The 24,267-nt window shown below is 55.6% G+C and overlaps 1 protein-coding gene across 1 annotated transcript in view; it reads left to right on the top strand.

Annotated features, from left to right (window-relative positions):
- Window positions 1-22,627, top strand: part of Ncor2 (nuclear receptor corepressor 2) — a 155,932-nt gene extending 133,305 nt beyond the window's left edge. The window contains 51 exon segments of the mRNA XM_038345068.2: window positions 375-539; window positions 1,426-1,562; window positions 1,982-2,084; window positions 2,210-2,314; window positions 2,458-2,555; window positions 4,547-4,701; window positions 5,782-5,941; window positions 6,248-6,288; window positions 6,674-6,806; window positions 6,808-6,900; window positions 6,902-6,922; window positions 6,924-6,998; window positions 7,911-8,265; window positions 9,232-9,296; window positions 9,299-9,347; window positions 9,350-9,375; window positions 9,378-9,463; window positions 9,887-9,927; window positions 9,930-9,973; window positions 9,976-10,075; window positions 10,078-10,140; window positions 10,867-10,904; window positions 10,906-10,947; window positions 10,949-11,018; window positions 11,128-11,147; window positions 11,149-11,266; window positions 11,350-11,384; window positions 11,386-11,515; window positions 11,518-11,536; window positions 12,764-12,791; window positions 12,793-12,876; window positions 12,879-12,962; window positions 12,964-13,005; window positions 13,007-13,105; window positions 13,107-13,180; window positions 14,103-14,158; window positions 14,161-14,247; window positions 14,250-14,267; window positions 14,357-14,421; window positions 14,423-14,475; window positions 14,477-14,501; window positions 14,697-14,898; window positions 15,652-15,776; window positions 15,778-15,806; window positions 16,327-16,366; window positions 16,368-16,394; window positions 16,396-16,479; window positions 17,053-17,104; window positions 19,857-20,084; window positions 20,879-21,058; window positions 21,466-22,627. Of these exon segments, the coding sequence (XP_038200996.1) occupies window positions 375-539; window positions 1,426-1,562; window positions 1,982-2,084; window positions 2,210-2,314; window positions 2,458-2,555; window positions 4,547-4,701; window positions 5,782-5,941; window positions 6,248-6,288; window positions 6,674-6,806; window positions 6,808-6,900; window positions 6,902-6,922; window positions 6,924-6,998; window positions 7,911-8,265; window positions 9,232-9,296; window positions 9,299-9,347; window positions 9,350-9,375; window positions 9,378-9,463; window positions 9,887-9,927; window positions 9,930-9,973; window positions 9,976-10,075; window positions 10,078-10,140; window positions 10,867-10,904; window positions 10,906-10,947; window positions 10,949-11,018; window positions 11,128-11,147; window positions 11,149-11,266; window positions 11,350-11,384; window positions 11,386-11,515; window positions 11,518-11,536; window positions 12,764-12,791; window positions 12,793-12,876; window positions 12,879-12,962; window positions 12,964-13,005; window positions 13,007-13,105; window positions 13,107-13,180; window positions 14,103-14,158; window positions 14,161-14,247; window positions 14,250-14,267; window positions 14,357-14,421; window positions 14,423-14,475; window positions 14,477-14,501; window positions 14,697-14,898; window positions 15,652-15,776; window positions 15,778-15,806; window positions 16,327-16,366; window positions 16,368-16,394; window positions 16,396-16,479; window positions 17,053-17,104; window positions 19,857-20,084; window positions 20,879-21,058; window positions 21,466-21,647 (4,451 nt within the window). The 3' untranslated portion in view covers window positions 21,648-22,627.
- Window positions 22,628-24,267: the final 1,640 nt, after the last annotated feature.

The following is a 24,267-nucleotide window of genomic DNA, read 5'->3' as shown; positions in this document are numbered from 1 at the left end:
GGTGGCATTTGCAGGGAGCCCTGAAGTGAAGATTAGCCCACTATCACAGGCCCTCTGGTATGCCTCCAGCTCTGCTGTGAGTGGCAACTCCGTGGATGGAGATGGCCGAAGTATAGTGAGTGCCACTCTCCTTGAGGGATCCGATAAGCCCTCTTGCCTGGCACAGATGGACTGTCAATCCCAGAGCCCTGTGGCCCATGCAGTGAGCCAGTCCCATACCAAGCAAGTGTCATGGGGACATTCATGGCAGCACACCTGCCCTACTGTGTCCCTGTGCCCCTGTGGCTTGGAGTTCTGTCATAGCTGGCCAGTGGGGCCGCAAGGCACAAGGATGGCAGAGCATTCCCTGACTGCCTACCTCCTCCCTCTCTCAGCAGAGAAACCCTCTTTCTTTCCGGCCTTCCCTACTGAAGGCCCGAAGCTATCTACTGAGCCCCCACGCTGGACATCGGGCCTGCCCTTCCCCATCCCTCCACGGGAGGTGATCAAGACTTCCCCGCACGTCCCAGACCCCTCTGCTTTCTCCTACACGCCTTCTGGTGAGTAGTGACACCGCTCATTGTCTCTGCAGTCAGTGGCAACCAGCTCTTTGCACTGGCACAGGACTGCATAGTGAAGAGTCCTGGTCAGATGAGACCAGGCTGAAGATTTGGCCTGCTCAGTACTGGGAAGCTGGGGAACCCCTGAGACTTGGGAAAGCTACCATACTATCTGTGATGACCATAGGGAGCCATGGGAGTTGTTTAAGCTGGCAATGGGGAGGCCTAGCGTGGGAGATACTTTCCACCAGTGACTAAGCCTAAGGGCATGGGTGGGAGGGTGGGGGTGGCCTTGGTTGACATGCCATGAGAACAGTTGGAGAGCCTCACTACCATTAAAAGGAACCCGGCCACAAAGATCAGCATCAGCAGGGACGAGCCCAGGTGCAGGGGCGAGCGCAGGTGGAGCAGACCCTGAAGGATGAGTGTACCAAGGGAGATTGGAGAGCAGGGAAAGGCATGCCCAGCAAGAAGAATAACATCTGCAAAAGGCCAGAAAGAGCAGAGGCACTTGGCACCAGATCAAGCTGTCACAGCAGAAAGTCACCACCCAGAGAGCCCAGGGACCCCCAGTCACATGCCCCTGAAATCCCTGCTATAGATGACTCTCTTAGAGGCTGTGGGGAGCCATCGTAGGCTCATGGTGTAGGAAGGGGATGGTCTGGTCTGCTGGCTTTGGAAAAGCTCCTTTGACCGCTGTAAGGAGGCAAATCCTAGGGAAGGAGTGGAAATGGGGCACTGGCTTAGAGGCCTGGATGTGGAATGGGAGGTGGTGGTACGGGTGTGGAGGGACAGTCCAGGACTTTAGGGTTCCAGTGGAGGGCTCAGGTCACTGAAGCAGAAGCATGTGGAGGTGCACCAGTATAAACTTAATGTTTCCTTGCAGGTCACTCACTGCCTCTGAACCTCCACGATAGTGTCCGGCCAGTCCTACCACGTCCCCCCATCTCTAACCCCCCACCCCTCATCTCCTCTGCCAAGCATCCCGGCGTACTTGAGAGGCAGCTAGGTGCCATCTCCCAGGTGAGTGCCTTTTGAGCTGGGACTCCTCATTGGGAGCTTTCAAGCCATGGCGCTGGGTGGTGACTGGCACTGCTGCTTAGGCCAGCTGATGGGGCTGTCTGGATCTGAGACTGTGCATTCCACTGTTGGGCCTCAGGCAAGTGACTCAGCATCTCTGGGCCTCAGTTCACCCTGTTAAGTGGGGAGGCTGTAGAGTGACGTGTGGTAAGCTTTGATCGCCTCTGTGGCCTGCCTGCCCTTGCTGCACACATGTGCAAAGCATTCACACTGTGTCCTTTATGTGAGCACCACAGTCTGTCTGCAGCCCTGTACCTGAGAGGACCCGAGCCGTGTCCCTGACCAGTAGTATATCCTCAGGTCCTAGGCAGGGCTCTCCCTGAGTCTGAGTCTGGCTGTGACCTGTTCCCTTGCCCTGGCAGGGAATGTCTGTGCAGCTCCGAGTACCCCACTCAGAGCATGCCAAGGCCCCCATGGGCCCTCTCACCATGGGGCTGCCTCTTGCTGTGGACCCTAAGAAGCTAGGTGAGTGCCCATGACCCTTTGGCTCCTGTGACCTCTTTGTGGGTAGAGGGGTGGGCAGTCTTGGCCTGGGGAATCCGGTGGAAGGGGCAGCCTGAGACCTCTGTGTATTGTCTCCCCACCCCCAGCCCCATTCAGTGGAGTGAAGCAGGAACAGCTGTCCCCACGGAGTCAGACTGGGCCACCTGAGAGTCTGGGAGTACCCACTGCTCAGGAGACCTCTGTGCTGAGAGGTAAGACCCAGCCAACCATCTTCAGCTCCTAGAGAGCCCAGAAGTCCACCTCGTGCCTGTCTCCTCACCCTTGAGACACTGAAGGGGATAGTTGGGTGACTTTCAGACTTGGGACCCTAAGAGCTGTGTCTTTCATTTTCCAGGGACGGCACTGGGCTCCACCGCCAGTGGGAGCATCACCAAGGGCCTCCCCAGTACCCGCGCCGCAGACGGCCCCAGCTACCGTGGTTCTATCACCCACGTAGGTGCTGGGGACAGGGTGGTGCAGGCAGGGAGAATGGATTGGGATGGGATGGAATGATCTCTGAGCAGATGAAAGATGCTGGACTGAATGGTCACTGTGCTGGGGGGCGGGGCCAGGTCTAGGGAGATGCTGGACTGAATGGTCACTGCTGGGCGGGGGGCAGGTCTAGGGAGATAAACAGAACAAATGTCACGTCTCAGGCAGTTAGGTGCGGCAGAAACCAACCACAGATAGGGATACAGGCAGGGTGACCAGAGTGTCAGGAGTCACAAATCAGTGAAGTGCCTGGACTCAGAAAGTCCCCAGGGCCAGGAAGAGGCAAGTGATGTCAGCTAGCATGTCCAGAAGAAGCACATGAAGTAGGGTCGGCAGCTGACTCCTGGCATATCACGTGGTGGGAGGTACCAGGCGTACCACTGGGTGTGGTCAAGCACACCCCCTCAGAGGGCTTCCAGCCTCAAGGCTGCCCACCATAGTGTCCTTTCAACTCAATACCGGGACAAACTTTGATGCCCCAGGCTTCCCCTGGAGTCTGTTCGGAAATCATGGGCTTTTGAAGGCAAAGAGCAGAAGCTCGGGGGCAAAAATTCAGCCATATGCTCTGGCACCAGTGACCCTCCCTGACTTAGTTTCCCCTCTGACAAAAATATTATCACCAGGAGAGTTATTCCAAGGAGGTCATAGGTCAGCAAGGTCACAAGGTCAGCATGCAGAACTTCCGGGCCAGGTCAGAGGGTGCTAGCTCTCGAAGGCTGGAGACCCTTTCCCTTGATTAAAGGGAATGAGATTTGTGCTCTGGGGCCTGTCTGTTTGGGACAGAGTCAGTGACAAAGGTGTTGATACAACCCACATGGGGGGGGGGCAGGTAGAGACTATGTACCCTGCTGTTGTCTAGCTACCCTGGAGCCCAAGGTCATGTAGTCCCGGGTCCTTCTCAGGTCTTGAGCAGGCTGAGTGGGTCATGGTGGCTCCCCGTGTTCTTTGGATTTTATTCAGTTGGCTCTGCAGAACAGAACCACGGTCTGTCTGTATTTCTGTCCTCAGAGGCCAGTCCCGCCATGCTTGGAGCCCCCAGACAGCAGAGCCTCCCTTTTCCCCAGAGCCTGTCTGGATTTTTTTTTTTTTTTTTAACATAACACCTGGCCTGGCAAGCACCCATCAGATGCTTTAGAAAACTTCCTGACCAGGCTCTGGGTAAAGGGGAGGCTCCTAAAATCAGCCCATCCCGCTCCTGACCCTTGGGGGCACTCTGTTGGGGTCTCTGAGAATTAAACCAGAGACCTCATTATGTGGATGTCAACGAGTTCTCAGAAAAGTGAAGTGACCTGTTAACAGGTCTGGCTCCAGAACTACACCGGTGACCCCATTCATGTTCACAGAAGTCACTTAAGGGTAGATATTATTCCACAAGACTGAATTCTGTTGCTTTGACACTTCTGGTAGGGAGTTTACCTGCTCTGAATCAGTGTTTCTTAGTTGGTCAGACTTGTCCTCAGGGACATCAGGTGGCATCTAGGGTAGACAGAGGGTGCAGGAGTATTGAGTCAATAGCAGCTGGCAGTTCTAGGCTAGGAAAAGGTTCCTGAGTGATCATAACTGCTCCATACCTCTGTTTCCATATCTAAAGTAGATAGAGTAATAGCATCTAGCCTGATGTGGTAGCTCAGACCTGTCGTCCCAGCTCTCGGAAGGCTGAGGCAGGAGGATGGTGCATTCCAGGCTAGTCTGAACTGTAGAAAGAGAGGCCTTGTCTCTGTGAAGCAGTGTGATACTATTCTCGATAGCGTCTGTGCGAGGTGCAAGTGAAAGTCAGGGCATCCACAACAGCAGCAGCGCTGGCACTAGGAAGCCAGTGACGAGGGACGCCAGCATCAGTGCTGAGTGAGGTTCTGTCTCAGTGTGTTCTTTGCATGCTTCTCAGGGTGGCGGAATGGGTGGTGGTGAGATTCACCCACAGGTCTGGGTACTCATCCCTCTTCTCCCTGTAGGGCACACCAGCTGATGTCCTTTACAAGGGAACCATCAGCAGGATCGTCGGGGAGGACAGCCCAAGTCGCCTTGACCGGACACGAGAGGACACCCTGCCCAAAGGCCATGTCATCTATGAGGGCAAAAAGGGCCACGTTCTGTCCTATGAAGGTCAGTACAGACCACAGACAGCCATGTCCCCCTTTCTTTCCATTCCCAGGCTGTTTTCAAGACAGACGTAACAAGGAGACTGGGAACAAGAACACATCAGACAGTACCTGTTTGCCAGCTCGGGATGCCCCTGCAAGGGCTATGCTGGAAACCCAGTGTTGGTTAGGAGGCATGAAGATGGGACGCAAGATGTATGTGTCCCCAGACAGCCAGTTGTGGCATGTCCACACTTAGCTGAGAGGCGGAGGTCCTGGCAGGGTGGAAGGCAGGCGGGTGCCTTTGGAGTTGGCACTATGCCACTCTTGGTAGGCTTCACAGGTTGAGGAGACAGATATACTCGGGTTCTTCTGTGAGGGGCCCCGTCCTGGGCCCTGGAGGGACAAGGCAGCCCTGGTTAGCGAGGAGCTGTGGGGCCTGTGGAGGTATCTTTAGACACAGGTAGAGCTAAAGTAATGTCAGGAAGCAATTAGGGAGTGACTTCCTGTCCTGCAGGCATACCCCCAGGTCAGGGCTGGCCTTGGTGGGCTGTCCCACCGATATAGGCTGGGAAAAGCTGGGAGCAGTTTTAAGAGCCATGACAGGGAAAAGCCTGTGGTAGAGCAGTGACACACTGCTCTCTGGCCATACAAAAGAGTGGACAGTGCAAGCCTGAAGAGTTGAGAACCGTTGCCTGGGGAAGCTTCTCCCAATGAGCAGAGCCACTCACTTGCTGGGCATGCTAAAGCACAAGTGTAAAATGGCTTCACACGTGGTCCTTGAGCCAGGTGTTCACACACATCTGTGCACACGCACGCTATTACAGAAGCTTATGGGGCTTCCTCGGACACAAACTGTTGATGTGTGAGGGATATACCCATGGGCACAGATGCACACCCACCAGCACAACAGAGGGTCGCACCGCCCTGCTCTCAGTTTTCAATTGAGCTGGTTCGAGGGTCCTCATAGGGCTCAGCCAGCCTGCCTCCCAGCGGATGGATGGCAGGGCCTCCTCCTTGTTCTACACCTGTTTGCAGCCCCAAACCCCGTGCCTGTGGTGCCAGCACCACCACAGCCACCCACACTGTATGCTCTTTCTGGCTCCCAGGTGTTTGTCCGTGTCACAGTGCTCCAAGGAGGAACGGCAGGAGCAGCTGACGGGTCCACCCCATGAAACTGCGCCCTAAGCGCACGTAGATATGATGGAGGGCCGTTGTGGCAGGACCATCACCTCAGCCAGCATCGAGGGTAAGTGGCCTGCTGTACTAGCTCATTGGTAGTGGGCTTCACCAGGCCAGGTGCTGTCCCAGGAGCCTCCCAGACCACCCAGGTTGGAGTGGAAAGGGAGGTGACCATTTGACATACCTGGAGGGAGCCTCTCGATGGTTGGCCCATTGTTGAAACAGACAGCCTAGAGTAGAACAGGGCCTGTGGAAAGGGGCGCTTACCTTGCTGGGTCCTTATGTCATGAGGGAGGCTGGTGTTGGTGACCACCCAACCCTCCTGGAACACCTTATGGTTACACCATCCTGCCCTCACTCCAGGACTTCCGTGTGGCCGTGGTCCATCCTGAGGCACAAAAGAATAGCCCCCATCTCAAGGAGCAGCATCACGAGTCCGAGGCTCCAATCACACAGGTACATCCCCCCACCCCTACACCCCCCCTGACCCTTGGTGCAATTCTGTCCTCAGGGGTGAAGATAGATTAGGGGTTTGGGGAACAGGGAAAGCCCCTCCCCCATGCATGTTCTTTATAGGTGGAGTCACAACAACTGCTTTCGCTTGGATAGGCTCAGATTGAATGGGTCTTCAGCTTATGTCTCTGTGATGAGCTTCACAGTGTGGTTTCAGTTAGTGGCGTCTTACTTCATAGGAAGAACTAGGCTCAGAGAAGTCAGTGTGTATACCAAGGTCACACAGGAAAGAGGCCGTGAACTCAGGGCAGTCTAGATCCAGGCATGGGGGAGCCCCAGGCGTGAGCCAGGCAAGGCCAGCTGGAGCATCAATGCTGTTTGCCTGGCAGGAATCCCGCGGTCATATGTGGAGGCCCAGGAGGACTACTTACGTCGGGAGGCCAATCTTGAAGCGAGAGGGCACCACCGCCGCCGCCGCCTGCCGCCACCGCGGGACCTGAACCGAGACCTACAAGACCCGGCCTCTGGATCCTCTGGGTCCCCTGAAGTTGAAGCCAGCTCACGAGGGTGTGGTAGCGACTGTGAAGGAGGCGGGGCCGCTCCATCCATGAGATTCCCACGAGAGGAGCTGCGCCGCACACCTGAACTGCCCCTGGCCCCACGGCCTCTCAAGGAGGGTTCCATCACCCAGGTATTAGGAGCACGTAGGAGGAGCCTGAGGATGTGCTCATACTGACCCCGTGGCATTGGTTCATAAATTAAGGCCCAGAGAGGTTGGCAGCTTGCTCTGGGTGGCTGATGGCATTTGTGAAACCCAAGTCGTGAACCCCTAACTCTCACTGCTGTCAAACATCTCCACCGGCACAATTGCGCACCAAGAGGCTTCCTGGGGAACTGGTCCCACCCCTAGGGCCACTGTCCCATCCATGGCGTGGCTTGATGGGAAAAAAGAAAGGCAAGCAGCTGGGCAAAGGCATCTAGGGAGGGTCTGTCACCTAATGCCAAGGACACCCAGCGATGGACTAGAATGGTTATAGAGAATTCTTTTGAACATCAAGGTGCCACCCTCTTTTAGGACAGTAACCGAAATACTGGGTCCTCCTGAATTCCAGCACTTGGAAGACTGAGCCAGGAGGATTTTAAGTTCGAGGCTACCCTAGACAAAGCAATACTCTGGCTTAATACCCTTTCCCAAAGTTTTAAAGTTCAACAATATCAAAAACACTGAGTAGAAACTGAGATCTGGGGCCGAATTGTGCCCAGTATCTCCAGCCTGGCTAGGGCCATAGGATCATCTCCATGATGTCCAACACAGAGTTCCCTTCTCCATGGTGCCCTCTGAGCCCCAATAGTGAATGTACTGGAGCCGCAGCCTGGGATCATGGTGTGCCTGGCTTACACTTCTGTAGTGTTGCAGGATGGTGGGGGTTCCATAGGGTGAGTGGAGGCTGTGTTCACCTGCACTTGGCCTTCCTCTGGCTGGATCAGTGGGTGGCTCTGGGGCTTGCAGCACGGCTCCCAGACACCGCCCTGTCCTGTGCAGAAAGAAGTACAGGAAGGGCAGCAGCCGGGCAAGCCAGTACAGACCTGCACCTCTTCCTAGGGCACACCGCTCAAGTACGACTCCGTGCCACCCTCCACTGGCACCAAGAAACACGACGTGCGCTCCATCATCGGCAGTCCCGGCCGGCCCTTTCCTGCCCTGCACCCGCTGGACATGATGGCCGACGCCCGGGCACTGGAGCGTGCCTGCTACGAAGAGAGTCTAAAGAGCCGGTCGGGGACCAGCAGCGGTGCAGGAGGCTCCATCACACGTGGGGCCCCAGTCGTCGTGCCTGAGTTGGGCAAGCCACGGCAAAGCCCACTGACCTACGAAGACCATGGGGCGCCCTTCACCAGCCACCTGCCACGTGGCTCACCTGTGACTACGCGGGAGCCCACGCCACGTCTTCAGGAAGGTGAGTGACGCTCCCACAGGTGGCCAGCCACTGGCTCCTGCCACAGCCAGTCCATCTGCTGCCCTGCCTCCACACTGCATACAGAGCCTTTGCTCCCTCTTACCAACATTTTTTAAATAATTTCCATTAAGGCTGAGGAGAAGGCTCAGTGGCTAAAGTACTTGCTGCACAAGCATGAGGACCTGAGTTCAAACCCCCAGCACCCACATAAGCCAGGCATACTCAGCACAATTGCAATCCTCATGCTTTGCGATGAGATGGAAGGCCAAGATCGGGAATCTCCTGAAGACCACAGCCCCTGAACGACAGTTCCCGTCTCAGCCATGACAGAAAGTGGGGACGTTTTGAAGCTGTCTTCTGACCACCCATCCTTCCCTCCTCCCCCCAGTACATACATACACATATATTATGGCCTGTGTGTACTTACACTTATGTGCAAAAACACACAAAAAATTTACAATAATAATAGTTTAAATGAAACGTTCCCATTCTTTAGTGTGCATCGTTCCAGTAATGTTGCCACATGTGGGGTCCCCTCTTTCACTCTACTTTTGATTCTTTCAGCCAGTCCCCTCCTTGAGTCCCCTGCATTCTCAGTTCCTTCCACACATGCAGCTTTTGCATGTGGTAGCCCTCGTCACCCCTGTTCAGATGTCAGGGCCTGGGGAGGCTGTGCCACCTCAGCCAGTTTCTCCCTACCCTTGTCATCCGTCTCTTACCCCTGTGACAGTGGCATCCTCGGGGTTCGGGGATCTTGTCTGCTTTGTTCTTGGGGTGATCCTTCTTCTCATCATGGGCACTGCCAGCCTATGGTGAATTCAGGCTGATGACGTGAATGAATGAGCAGTGATCAGGTGAATCAATGTTTTCATAAGTCACAGAGAGGCCAGAGACCCTGGGACTGCTGACAGCATAGCCCAGTGGCTCCTCTAAGGCATTGAGACCAGGGTTGACCTATCCCCACAGGCAGCCTTCTATCCAGCAAGGCATCCCAGGACCGGAAGCTGACATCGACACCCCGGGAGATCGCTAAAAATCCCCACACAGCACTGTGCCCGAGCACCATCCCCATCCCATCTCCCCCATGAACACTTGCTCCGGCCGGTGTAAGAAGTGGAGTGGACCTGTACCGCAGCCACATCCCGCTGGCCTTTGACCCCACCTCCATACCCCGAGGGATCCATTTGGATGCAGGTGAGTACCCTGGGCCTGCAGATATGGGGGTCATAATTCCTCAGGAGGGACATACAGGGTCTGGAGAGTGGAGGCGGGGTAGCTTGCTCTGAGATCACCAGCAGGTTCTAGGGGGCAGGCGGGTCTCCTGTTGTCTCAGTGGGCTTCTTTCCTGCAGGACTTACCTGCGCTTTGTAGGTGTCTTAAATGAGGACTCCAGTGTGTGCCATGATGCGCAGCTGTTTCACGGCTCTGTTGTTAGGGTGTCAAGACCTGTATTTTTGATATTTATATGGGAGTGGTTCTCACAGCCTTGACAACAGACACCCCACACAATCAGGGAGCATGTCTTATGCTCTTTGTGCACGTTTGCGTGGCAGTGGGTGCACGGGGAAAGGAGCACAAAGTCAAGCACGAGCCACCTGACCCTCCCTCTCTCCTCCAGCAGCCGCGCCTACTATCTGCCCCGGCACCTGGCCCCCAGCCCCGCCTACCCCACCTGTACCCACCTTACCTCATTCGCGGCTACCCTGACCACCGCGGCCCTGGAAAAACCGCCAGACCATCATCAATGACTACAATTACACCTCGCAGCAAATGCACCACAATGCTTGCCTCTGCATGGCCCAGCGCGCTGATAGCTGAGGGGTCTGTCACCACGAGAGTCCTCGCTGGCCCTCAATTATGCCGCTGGCCCACGAGGTAAGTGGGCCTAGGACTGTCCTTCAGAGCCTTGTCCTGTGCCTTCCTGTGTTGTGGTGTGGCAAAAGATACTAGTGTGTCTGTGTATCCTGCACTATGCAAGGTGAGCAGAATGGGCCACGTGAATGCCACCGAGTGCACTGGTTGGCTTGGGTGGACTTGGGGGGAGAGGGGCGGTGCCTCTCACGTCAGTTCACATCTAGCGACAGTGTGAGTAGTGACATTCTTGCTGTCGTGTACATGGGGCCTTGACGTGTTCTGAGCCCATGGTGTGCATCATCTTTTGGCATCCGAGAGATGAGAACACAGGCTGGGCGTGTGGGGTATACCCACCTCTACTCTAAGAACTCAGGAGGTTAGAAGCAGGAGGAATCAGGAGTTCAAGGCCAGCCTCAGCTACACAGAGTTTGAGGCTAGCCTGGGCTACGTGATAATACTCTCAATACAAATCACAGAAAAGAAAGAGAAAGAGAGTTCTGAGGCTGTTTGGAGCACTAATTCCTAGAGTCTTCAAACAGCCCGGGTCCCTTTGTTAGGTTTGTTCAGATGACCTTGTGGATCCTGAAACCACTCTGGGGGCTGTGGGGGTGAGGCCTGAATGCAGGGGAGCTGACTGTAGGACAGGGCTGTCTGCAATTAGAGGCAGTGTTTTGGCCAAGAAACGTTGGTTGAGAGGTACTGCGTGCCAAGGCGGCCAGGCACCTACAGCTGACATCCCTCCCACAGGGTATATTGACCTGTCCCAAGTGCCACACCTGCCCGTTGCTGGTGCCACCAACACCAGGCAACCCCTGCCACGCCATCGACACGCCTTGCCTACCTCCCCACGGCACCCCCACCCTTCAGCAGCCGCCACAGCAGCTCACCACTGTCCCCAGGTACGCCTACCAAGTGGGTGGGTGGTTACGCGCCTCATCCTTTGCTCTGGGCGGTAAATGCTTGCCCATTGGGCTCTAGCTCAGACTCTGACCTTGGGGGTTTTCCAAGGAGGCCCCACTCACCTGGCTCAAACCAACTGCCACATCCTCGTCAGAGCGGGAACGGGAACGGGACCGTGAGCGAGAACGAGACAAGTCCATCCTCACGTCTACCACGACAGTGGAGCATGCACCCATCTGGAGACCCGGTAGGGCACCCCAGACCCCGCCCCACCCCCAGGTCCTCATGGGCCACCTGGGCCTGCCCCCTGACTCGGCGGCCTGTCACCAGGTACGGAGCAGAGCAGCGGGGCTGGGGGCAGCAGCCCGCCCCGCCTCCCACACCACCAGCAACTCGCCCATCTCCCCCCGGACCCAGGACGCCTTGCAGCAGAGGCCCAGTGTGCTGCACAACACGAGCATGAAGGGCGTGGTCACCTCCGTGGAACCCAGCACGCCACGGTCCTGAGGTGGGCCAGGTGGCAACGGTGGGGGAATCAAGCCTGGGGGAGGGCACACAAAACCAGATGGGAGATGCGGAGTGGGAGGGGATTGTGTAGATGGGCAGATGGGTAGAGAGTTGAAGCAGACGGCAGGATTGGCAGGTGGGTGGCAGGAAATGTATTGGCAAGAATGTTATGAGAGAGTGGGTAGATGGGTGGCGTTGAGGCAGGTGGAGGAGAGCTCAGAGAAGGGTATGCGGTGGGTAGATGAGATGTACAGGTAGCTGGGCAGAGGATGGTGGGTAGAGCGTGCTTTGGGTGGACAGGGCAAGAATGATGGCTGACTGGCGGATGGATGGATGGATGGATGGATGGATGGATGGATGGATGGCAAGTTGATGAGTGGGCAAATGGGTAGATGGATGAATATGTGGGAATGCAGGCAGATGAATGGGTGGGTAGACGAGAGCAGAGTGATGGACAGGTAGGCAAACATAGATGAATGAGCAGATGAGTGGGCCGGCATGTGGGTGGGTGGATGATGGGCAACTGGATGGTGCATGTGTGAGCAGGTAGGTGGATAATAGACGGATGGATGAATTGAAATGTACAAAGAGGTGGGTGGGGGATGGATGAATGGATAGAAGAGTAGATGGGTAGGTGAGTGGAAGGACGGACGGATGGATGGGCTGACAGGTAATGGGGTGAGCATGAGTCAGTTGGTGGTACCTAGTATATCAGGCTCAGGAGGACCAATTTGATTAAAAAGGAATAGGGAGCTTAGTGGAGCTGCAGTGTGGTGCCGCCCCACAGCTATATCCAAAACGGGTGCTGCCGCGGGATGCCTGAGCCCCTGGCTCATGTGTGCTTTGCTGCGAGAGGCTCTGCATCTGTGCCCAGCTTCTAGGAGAGCCTCCTGCTTGGGCTTCTGCCCTCTGCTCACCTCCGTCACATCTGGCCGTGCGGCAGTGGCCGTCCTTGGGAAAGAATAGTCTGTTTCTCCTGTATGGGTTGCTGTCTTCTCAGAAGCTCTGGCACCCTTGCCTTAATTGGTGCTGAATTCTCCAGGTTGGGATGGTGCTTGGCGCCCTGGTAGGAACTTAGTGAAAAGCTTGGGCGTGAGGGACTGAATGGGCCAGCATAGGTCAGTCAGGAGGGAAGGCTTATTTGGGAGTCTCAGGAATGTGAGCATCTATTAGTCATCGGCAGGGGCTCTGAGGGGGTGGCCAGCACTCTCTGAACCTTTCTTTCTCTTCCCTCCAGGTCCACTTCCACCTCTTCACCTGTCCGCCCCAGCTGCCACATTCCCACCTGCCACCCACTGCCCACTCGGTGGCGGCCCTTGAAGGGTCTACCCTGCCCTCATGGAGCCCGTTCCTGTTACCCAAGGAAAACTTCTCGGGTTACCCGGCCTGAACGGCCCCGTGTGGACACTGGTCATGCCTTCCTCGCCAAGCCCCCAAGCCCGGGAGCCTTCCTCCTCACCCAACAACAAGAGCTCTGAGCCCCCGATCCCTAGCACCCCCCAGCTCCAGCCACACAGCCATCGCCCGCACCCCAGCAAAGAGCCTTGCACCCCATCATGCCAGTCCGGACCCGCCGGCGCCCTGCCTCGGCCTCAGATCTGCACCGAGAAAAGACTCAAAGTAAACCCTTTTCCATCCAGGAATTGGAACTCCCGTTCTCTGGGTAAGACCACCCTGACAGCGGCCACGTTCATAGACGCAATAATCACGCGTCAAATTGCTCACGAAAGGGGGCCGCGGAGAAGGAGGTTCGCTGGCCAACGACTCCCCAGGCGACGGTAAAGACTTCCGCCCGCCGCCTGCCCCACCCCATCTGTGGCCTAAAAGATATTTTCAGATCTTTGCTTTAATTTTTCCCCCCTTTTTTGGTTGGTTTGGTATTTTGTTTGAGCTCGTCCTCGTCAGGTCACGACTGTGGTGACTCCGCCCCACACGGGCCCTCATCGTCTGCACACCCTTTCATCATGAGTTTTTGTTTGTTTTGTCTTTTTTTCTTTTTCTTTTTTTTTTTTTTTTTTTTTTTGATTTTTTTCGCCTTTTTTCCTTTAATGAAGGATCTGTGGTTTGGACTCCAACTCGCCTCCCATCTCCTGCCACCACCCTGCACCTTCGTATAGGGGAGTGGGGATGTGGGGCTACAGCTGACTGCTGCCCCTGTTCATGGAGGAAGTTAAGGCAGGGAATAAGGTGGAGAGAAAAGGGCGAAGGCTGTCCAGGAAGGCTGGGGTCCACCTCTCCTTCCCACGCCAGCATCCAGCCCAGAGAGAATGAGGTTCTGTGTGCGGGTCAGAGGAGGCAGGGGACCCAGTGATAGTCCAGTCTGAGCCCCCACCCCACCCCACCCCTGCACACATGTGCCTCCCTCCCATTTCTTCACCCACTACCATCAGTCTGTTTTTCCCCTAGCCCCCCTGCCCAAGCCAGACTCACCACCGTCCTTTGGGTGTGTGTCTGTGCCTCTCTGGCCACCCCCTAGGCTGATATCATGTCCTTATATCCTAAGGCCGCCAGTATGGAGGAGTGGCTGGGAGGCAGCCAGCACCTCAGCCCACCCATGCCGCATCTTCTGACTCCAGCCCGCTTGTTACAGGTTACCATGGTGGAGCTGGCTACAGCCCTGATGGGGTGGAACCATTAGCCCTGTGAGCTCTCCCAGCTCTGACCATGACAAGGGGCTCTCCAAACCACTGGAGGAGCTAGAGAAGAGCCACTTGGAGGGGGAGCGCGACATAAGCAGCCAGGTGACACCGGGAGAGCGGTTCATGTGGGGAAACTGAGGTGCAACCCCAAGCTGTCCCCCAGCCCCTGACAGCTCTCTTGTGTTCCTCAGGTCCCATGAAGCTCAGTGGGGACGCTGCCCATCTCCCACATCTGCGGCCACTGCCCGAGAGCCAACCCCTCATCCAGCCCACTCCTCCAGACTGCCCCAGGCATCAAAGGTCACAGAGGGTGTCACCCTGGCTCAGCACATCAGCGTAAGTGCCCGTCTCTGTCCCTGCTGCTGGGAGAGCAAATGGGTATGAGGGTGACATCCCAGAGTCAGACAGGTGCTAGCCATGCAGTGGCCACCACACCCAGTCCTTTGGGGGGACACTTACCCAGGAGACAAAGCCAGGTCAGGGTTCTGCCCGCCTCTCCCAGGATGGCCCCTGAACTGCTCCTCTCCGCAGGAGGTCATCACACAGGACTACACGCGTCACCACCCGCAGCAGCTCAGTGGCCCCCTGCCCGCCCCTCTCTACTCCTTCCCTGGAGCCAGCTGCCCTGTCCTGGATCTCCGCCGCCCACCTAGTGACCTCTACCTCCCACCCCCTGAACATGGCACCCCAGCCCGGGGATCCCCGCACAGTGAAGGGGGCAAGAGGTGAGGATGTACTCACATCTGTATCAGATGCCGACTGAGGGACAGTGGGGGAGGTGAGCTCCAGAGGGTGTTGGGTTGGTGGGAAACTGATGTTCAGGGAAGTAAAAGCTCACTAAGGTCCCAGAGTCAGCACAAAGTAGGGTGCCAGCTGAGTACCCTGTATATACCAACTCAGCCAGGGATCAGGTATACCACTCAGCATTGAGCAGATGGGGAAACTGAGGCATAGAGAAGCGAGTTGCCATCCCATACCATGCACACACGTACACTCTTACCTTGGCTGGGTTGGTGCTCCTGGCATGGGAATAGGTGGGCCTTTGGCTCGGGACCGGAGCAAGGCCTCTGAGAGGCATGCAGTTTGAGGGGCCCGGGTATAGGCCGTGGGATCTTGGGGGAACAGTGAGTCCTGGCATGGGTGTCTCAGGGTCAGAACACCCTGGGCAGCCTGGCGTGGTGGCACCCACACCGCTAACCACAGGTGATGGGGCTCTGGGCATGCGGAGTCAGGCCAGCCCTGGACTCCACAGCAAGACCCCTCGACTCAAAATCAAAATTCCCATTAGTGTTAGATTATTCCAAAAGCTCCTCCCACGGACCCAATCTCAGCAGCCCAGAGGACTCTATACCTCAGCTGCACCCCTCTGGCCATCACAGGGAAGGAAACACGCAGAGCCCTGCCTTATAGTGGAGCCCTGCTGTGGGCAGTGGGGTGTCACCTTTGCGGGACGAGCTCTACCCTCGGCTGACACTGTCTCCATTAGGTCCCCAGAAACCCAGCAAAACATCAGCTCCTGGGCAGCAGCGCGAGGATGGCATCGAACCCGTGTCCCCACCAGAGGGCTTGACTGAGCCAGGACACCCTCGGAGTACTGCATATCCACTGCTGCTATCGGGACGGGGAGACAGGGGAGCCCAGGTACCCGGCCACAAACCCTGCCACAGAGGCAGCATGGCACTTCCGTGTGCACCAGGACCTCAGCCCTCTGCTGTGGCAGCTGTTCGCCCTTCACAGCTCAGCGAAGCGATAACCATCATGGGACTCGGTGGCAGCACCCTGACCCATCTAGGATCTTAGCCTAATTCATGCTGAGGATTTGAGAGTAAACTAAACTGGACCAGACAGGGTAGGGGTGGATGGGGACACAGTGGACAGGCTTCCAGCCTCGGGGAGTGTGTGTCCTTGGGGCTTTCTGTGTGTTCAGAAATGGCTGTTAGATAAGAGGTTCTTGGGGCAACTCAGAACACCTTTGGAGGTTCAACAAGCTACCCCAAACCAAGGCTAGCAGCAGGCCCCAGCAGGCCTGGGATGGGAAATGGTTGGTCTTTTAGCACCTCACTTGTGGACTCAAGTGGCTAGCTGAGCTCCTCTTTGCTAAAGGCTTTGCAAGGGCAGTGGCCAGTTCCGTGTTGACCCCCGGGCATCTCCTGCTCCTCAGAATGGGTTCCAAGTCTCCAGGCAAACACCACCAGCCACCAGGCCTTCTTCAGTACGCTGACTGCGAGCCAACTATGCCATGGTTAGTAAGTCTAAGAACAGGAGAATCAACAAGAAACTCAACACCCCACACCGGAACGAGCCAGAATAACAGATAAGGGGAAGCCAGGGCTGGGACTGGCATGGGGAGGAAGCTAATACTCTAAGCCCTACCCCAGAGGAGCCTACATTCTGCCAGTACTAACTGACTCAGTAGTAGTGCAACAGTAATACCCTGTAGGCACTCAGTGAAGCCTGTGCAAATACCAGTGTGCCAGGGGACACAGCACATTGCTCCAGGATCATGCCACAGACAGGGCGCCAGGACTGACGTGGGTGGACAAGGACCTTTATCCTTAGCTCGGGGTCACATGGACCAGATGCTAGGAAAACGCACTGGAAAATTAACAAGTGAGAGCTGTGCACTGTCCCCTCCCAGCAGTAGTTCCCTTCCTGGGTGGCTTTGGACGGATGGGCAAGGCTCTCCCCTTCCAGAGCTTGACTATAGAAGCCAGTGCTGGTAGCATAGGCCTAGGTGGTAACCAACTGCCAGACTCAGCCTGGAGCTTACTAGGTCCCTAGTTGTGCCCAGATGCTCAGCTCAGGACTGCACAGGGGACAGGGAGGGTGCAGATCTCCCAGAACCGGTGAACTCAGACCTTGCCTACTTGTCACCCCTGCTCTAGACATTGGCCAGCCTGGGACGGAAATCTTCAACATGCCCGCCATCACAGGAGCAGGTAACACCTCCCGCGTGTCTGCATAGCAAGCTTCTTCCCCAACTGCTGATCCGGGGTCAAGTTTGGCCCCGCTTTCTGGGTCAGTGGACCCTGAGTGACAAGAGCAGGCCAGCCAGCCTCCGCTGCCCTAGAGTCTTCCCCATGTGAGGAGTTTCTGGGTTTAAGGTCAGGGTCTCCTCAAAGTGGTCCAGGTACCACATCACCTGGAAACATTTGCTGGGCTGGGGAATGTCTCCAGATGTGAGCCAGGTGGACGGGACTTAGAATGTCCACAGGCATCTCTCATACTCAAGTTTCCATGTGGGGATCCATCGGAGAGCTTCAGCCTTAAATGAGGATGCATAACGGAGATGGGTGTCAAAACTCACACAGGTTGTAGCAGAAATTGCAGGCTTTCTGTACGGTGCTGTGGGACTTAGATTGTCTTGGGGGTTGAAGGAGCTCCAGGCTCCTGGCCAGGGTCTCCATGGTTCTAACTTGTATTGTTCCTGTGGAAAAAAAAAAAACAAAAAAACAAAAACGGGTGGACCAATGGGCTTGGTGACACCTGAAGGGGGCTGAGTGAGACACGGTCGTCTGTGGGGACATGTACTCCATGCCAGAGGAACAAGGGGGTGTGGACAAAGCAGAAGGGAGGAGGGGTTCTGGCAGGGAAGTCACATGCCCAGAAACATACTGGTGACTTTGCTGAGCCCCAGGCAGAAGGAAACTTTGATCAAGGCAGTATTGTGGTTGGAAATGAATGTTTCTAGAGTGTTCTAAATGTTGATACAGATGCTAGACACCCAGGTGTATGTACATATAGAAATTCATAGGGTAATACAGTGATTTGTACTAAAGCCTAATTTAGTTGTCTCATGTACACACACACACACACACATGCACACATGCGTGTGTGACTGTGTGTACCTACTCATAAATTCCCCCTAAATGTTAGTTCTCCAAGACATGTCTCTAGGCCTGGCCTGTAACACTAATACCCTGCCAGAGATAAATAGGGAAAGTCATGCTTGTGCCCAGTGCCATTGAGCCATGAGCTCAACACCCTGGGGACAAGGCCCAGGAGCCGTGCCCCATCAGGAGGCTCCCCTGTCCCCCTCCGCCTTCTTCTGGGTGTGGAGGAGTAGGTGGGGCTTATTTGTTTGGGGGTTTGGTTTTATTGTTTACCCTGTTGGGAAGGTCACTTTGTTGTTGTTTTGATTGTTTTTTGGTTTTGGTAACTTGCCCTGAGGGAAGATACCTGTGTGCTGTGAGTGGCCCTGGCCCAGCTTGCCTGAAATGCAAGTGAAGGAGAGGGGGGGGGGGGGGGGGGGGAGGAGCCTGGGCCACCAACAGTCACCCTGGAGTGGGGTTGTGAAAGTAACTGTCCCTCCCATCCTCAGGAGCCTGGCTAGTTTACAAACCAGGGACTTGCTAGCATACTTGGGCCCTGCGGTTTTTCACTAGGCTCGGGCAGCCTGGAGGTTCATAGGGACCCCACAGCATGGCCTGTGGCCTAGGCTGGGAATCCTGCAGATAAGGTTATGTTGTTGTTTCGTGGTTTTATTGTTGTTGGTAGACGATTTGGGGGTATTGGTTTGGTTTGTTTAGTTTGGGGTGAGGTTGGTTTGGTGGTTGTTGGGTTATTCCATTGTTGTCTTTCTGCTCATCTGGATTGAAGGAGTTCTTTTGGTATTTGGATAGAAGCAAGGACCTTGTACTCCCCAGCAGGTGTCTGACCTGAGCGTCCAGCCTCTTACTCCTTTTTTACTCTGAGTCAGCTATCTCTAAATTGTGCAGGCTAGTGGACTAAACTCACTCTGTAGACTAGGCTAGCTCAAGCTTGTTATCCTCCTAAGTGGCTGTGGTTCCAGGCCTGCTAATCAGGCTCCCAGCCCTCAAGAGGTTCTGGAAGCATCCCTGAGTCACTGAAGAGACGTCTGCCCAGCCTGGCATTTGCAAACCGTCCCAGAGCACAGTTCATGACAGGGAAGGAGGGAGGGGCCAGATAGAGAGGGTTTGCAGAGGCTCAGCAGAGACTACAGGCATCTGTTAAAGCCAGTTTGTTGATCTGACCACTCTATCCTTGTTATGGAGCCCAGCCAGCCAGGGCTGGAGTGGCCCTACACCTGTCTAGCGCTGCCCTGTCCTCGCACGCACATAACTGCATGGCTGTGACCCCATCCCTCGTGCCCAGCTCTATACCTTTCTCCTCTGGCTCCTATGGGGAGAGGTGGGGCAGGGAGGTGAGCCAGCTTGGAGGATCAAGCAAACTGAGGTCCCTAACCCCCTTGAGGAAAGGGGGGGGAAACGGGGTCCTCTGGTCACCTTCTCTCCCCACGTCCTTGCTGGAATCCACCCCTCCCCGAATACGATAGCTGGATCACTACCCCATTCCCCCCTTCCTTCCCTAGACCACCTAGCTCTGGCTTGACAGCCTCCTCTTAGGCCACCCACTGTAGTCAAAATTAAATACACAGCCTCAGCTGGCATCGGGGGTACAGAGAAGACTTCTGATTTCCTGAGGACAGAGTAGGAAATGTGGGCTGGGGATCCTCTAGCTGCCCCAGACCCCCTCCCTGGAGCAGCCATGAGGCTGCAGGGACAGTCAGGAACAGTTTCAATACCCAGCAGAGCGGCGGGCGGGCGGGATGAACAACAACTGCAGTCGTGTCTCACTGTGTCTCTCTCTCTCTTCCTCCCCTTTCTCTCTCGCGCCCTCTGGCTCCCTGGCCCCGGCCCCCATGTGTCTGTCTGTCTGTCTCTCTCCCAGGCCTTATGACCTGTAGAAGCCAGGCGGTGCAAGAACACGCCAGCACCAACATGGGGCTAGAGGCCATTATTAGAAAGGCACTCATGGGTAAATATGATCAGTGGGAAGAGCCCCCGCCGCTCGGCGCCAATGCTTTTAACCCTCTGAATGCCAGTGCCAGCCTGCCCGCTGCCGCTATGCCCATAACCACTGCTGACGGACGGAGTGACCACGCACTCACCTCGCCAGGTCTGCAGGCCTGCCCCCGCCCGCCCGGCTGTGTCCCTCCCCACCCGGTGTTGTTAATCCTCTCACCTCCCTCCTTGAGCTTGGGAGCCTTATTTTTGTGCGTGTTTGACATCTAGTTTGCTAATCCAGAACTGGTCTGACTCCCCATGTTTTGGAGGGCGCCCCCTCAGCCCCAGCACTGCTGCTTCTCCCGTGCTCACACTGCTACCCACATCCCACCCCCTCCTCCGCTGCTGCGTGGTCAGGGATGGCAGTGGCCAGGCCCACCATGTGTTGGGGGGAGTCTAGTGTGCACGTGACCCCTCAAGGTCAGACAGCACACAGTCAGCTCCCACTTGGCCAATGCCTGTTAGCATTTGCCGTCCCCAAGCAAGGGCACAAAGAGGTTCTCCGCTGTCCCCTTCGGGAGTCAGGTCAGCCTTGAGGTCTGGACCTCTCAGTAGAGGCCTTCAGGTCTAGCGTAGCCCAGGGCCATCTTGGGCAGTGTATGTCATTCAGCCAAGATCTGATGTTTCTCACTGAGGGGATACAGTCCTGGTGGGGCACCTAGAAGGGTAGTCACCAACCTCCCTCAAAATGTTCCTCTATTCCCCATGCCAGGGGCTGGCCATCTGGTGAACTCCTAGTCTCTGGCTCAGGGCTTCTCACACTAGTTTCCTGTCTAGGAGCCCTAGGAGGCAGGTGGTTCCCCAAGGCAAAAGTCCCCCCACCCACTGCCCCTCCTCAGTGTCGGTGTGGGTATTTTGCCGTCAACACCCATCTAACTCAGCCCCTCCGGACTTTGTCCCCTGCAGGTGGTGGCGGGAAAGCCAAGGTTTCTGGCAGACCCAGCAGCCGAAAAGCCAAGTCCCCAGCCCCAGGCCTGGGGTCCGGAGACCGGCCACCTTCTGTCTCCTCGGTACACTCAGAAGGGGACTGCAATCGCCGAACACCCCTCACCAACCGGGTGTGGGAGGACCGGCCCTCATCTGCAGGTAGGTGTCAGCATGGTAGGGATGTCAACAAGGAGTAAGCCGGCCACCCTGGAGAGGTGGTCCCTGGGCCCCCCAAGCAAGGAAGGGTGTAGGAAGCAACAGATGAGTGGATCCGCACAGCCAGCCAGACCAGTTCTGCAGAGGAGCCTAGCATCTTTTATGCCTGCCAAGCACTGTAGGGTTTTGGCAGGAAAGCAGAAGGCAGTGGAAGGCAGACCAGATGGGAAATGGAAAGGTTGCACAGTTTAAGCCAAAGGTGGCAGGGCTGCACATTGAAGAAACAAAGGGAGAGGGCTGCATGGTGCCAGCCCAGGAGACCCAGGCTCTGGCTCCTGGTATGGTGGCAGAGTCCCGGGCTGGTTATGCTGCTCACAGAGCCCTCTCCATTGCTCTCATCTCTCCCACAGGGTCCACGCCTTTCCCCTACAACCCTTTGATTATGCGGCTCCAGGCAGGTGTCATGGCCTCCCCGCCCCCACCTGGCCTGGCCGCAGGCAGTGGGCCCCTGGCCGGTCCCCACCACGCCTGGGATGAGGAGCCCAAGCCACTGCTGTGTTCACAGTATGAGACACTCTCGGACAGCGAGTGACTCTAAGTTGGAGGGGAGCAGTGCCAGGTCCCTGCAGGAGGCAGAAGCAGCCCAGCATGGAGCAGGCAGCTGTCGACTCTCCCCACTGAGGAAGGAGCCCCTGAGTCTGCCTGTGCGTCCATCTGTCCGTCCACCCATCTGTCCATCCAGAGCTGGCATCCTGCCTGTCTAAAGCCTTAACTAAGACTCCCGCCCTGGGCTGGCCCTGCGCAGTGACCTTACTCAGGGGATGTTTACCTGGTGCTTGAGAGGGGAGTGCACAAGAGCGGAGAACAGAGGGCCCGGCGGGGGTACAGCGATCATGTGTCAGTTGCACGCATGCATCTGGGGCAGCGATGCGGGGACCCAACGCAGGATGACCAGGCACCTCCACGCCACTGCCTCGCCCCTTAACGCATTTGGAACCAAAGTCTAAGCTGAGCTCGTGGCCCCGCCCCTCCCTCTGCCCCCAGCCCGCTCGCTTGCGCTCTGGACAGACGTTCCCAGCTTATCCTGCCCCAATGCTGTCATCGCAGTCCCCAAAGGCCACCCAGCCCACAAGACTGGGAACCCATCAAACAGGTGGGTGCACAAGGGTACAGGCGTGGCCTGGGGCACGGATGTTTGTAGGAACTGGACCGTTCCGGCCGTCGCTGTGGCGATGGAGGGAAGGCAGGTGTAAATGGTGTTGGCTTACAGGGTATATTTTTGATACCTTCAATGAGTTAATTCAGACGTTTCACACAAGGAAGGAGACTCCCGTGTTACTGCTGCTGCGCTTTGGCCTCTGCTTACCGTTCCAGAGGCGTGTGCCGGCCAAGGCGGTGACCCCACTATACGCAGGACTGGGGGGCAGGGGCGCCGGCACACAGCCCTGCACCCTCCCTCCTCCCTTCCTTGAGCAGAATGGACTTGATGCATATTCTGTGGCCGCCATCTGTGCACGGCGGCATTCTGTCATTTACACATGTTGTTCCAATTAAAAAGCAAATTATACTCAAGTTATGAAGCTTCCACTCTGCTTCTCACTGGACAGCGGGGGCGGAAGGACCGTAGCACCCCAGGTAGAGTGTCACCAGAGGGCATCCTGTGTTCACAGCTACAGGGAAGCCACCAGGTACTTGGATTGTAGAGCTGGTGTTCACACCTGTGGGGAGCCCATTGGGTATTTACACTCATGATCGTTGTACGGGGTGTTCACACCTGTGCAGAAGCTGCTAGGTGACTGCTGGGCATTTGTGCCTGGAGTAAGGGCATGGAGTGTTCACACTTACATTGCCTTGACAATATGTGGTGTTGGCACTGCGTGGAAGGGGGTTGAGTAGTTGAGTCTGTGATGAGGTTGTGGGGTGTTCACACCTGTGGTGAGTGTCAGGCATTCACATCTGTAATGGGAGCCTAGCATGGATGCTTTTGTGGCGAGTGTTCTCACTCACAGTGACAGCATACATACATCATTTACATGGAGAAGATTACTGTCTTACAGTAGGCATGGGGTCCTTGTCCATGGCGAGGTTTCTAGTGTCCAGCAGTTACACCTGCGACGAGGGTGTGTGTCTGTCACACCTGTGGTGAGGGTGTCCTGGGTGACTCTTGTTTCTTGCTATGAACTATTTTATTTTTCTGGCACATGGTGTCAGTGGTATTTTTTGGCTTAACCAAAATGACCAATCCTACATTTTTGGGTTTGGCATAAAAAGGCTCAAAAGAGCCATGCTGCCACCTTGGTGGTCTGTTTTAATCAGGGTCCTCTAGACCAGTGGCTCTCAACCTTCCTAACGCTGCAACCCTTTAATACAGTTCCTCATGTTGTGCTGACCCCACCTATAAAATTATTTTCATTGCTACTTCATAACTGTAATTTTGCTATTCTTATGAATCACAATGTAAATATCTGATATGCAGGATATCTGATATGTGATCCCTGTGATTGTTCAACCCCCAAGGGGGTCATGACCACCGGTTGAGAACCACTGTGCACACACACTCTCTTGCCCTGTCCCTCTCCCTTTCTCTCCCTTCCTTTTCTTTCTATATGTATATATAGTCTATATGTGTATATATAAATTCAGATATCTATATGTATATATAGATATCTATGTGTGGCAGATATCTATATGTATATATGTATACTATGTGTATATATGTGTGTATAAATTCTGATACCTGTGTACGTATGTATACATGTATACACAGATACCAGAATTTATTAAGAATAAGCTTTTTAAAATTTTGTCTTACTTGTATTATTTTTCTATGTGCATTGATGTTTGATCCATATATACGTCTGTGCACCCTGTGCTTACCTGGTACATGCAGAGATCAGACTGCAGTTACAGGTGCTGTGAGCCACCAGCATGAGTGCTGGGAGCAGAACCCAGGTCCTCTAGAAGAGCAGCCAATGCCTTGACCACTGAGCCATCTCTCTGGCCCCTCAAGTTAGCTTTAAAATAGTAACAAGAGCCAGATCCTGAATGCCTCAACATTTGGAATGTCCCGGACAACTTGCCTCTCACTTGGGGAAGGGGTGACGCCCCTTAGTCACCGAGTCCACAAGGCAGTGAGCATCCGTAGTGCCAGTCTGGCATCTGGGAGCCCGGAAGGTTTCTGGAGTCTGCTCGTCCCTATTGCATGATGCAAA

The sequence above is a fragment of the Arvicola amphibius genome, chromosome 10, assembly GCF_903992535.2.
Source record: "Arvicola amphibius chromosome 10, mArvAmp1.2, whole genome shotgun sequence".
NCBI classification, from domain to species: Eukaryota; Metazoa; Chordata; class Mammalia; order Rodentia; family Cricetidae; genus Arvicola; species Arvicola amphibius.
This window is presented reverse-complemented; position numbering and strand designations above follow the sequence as displayed.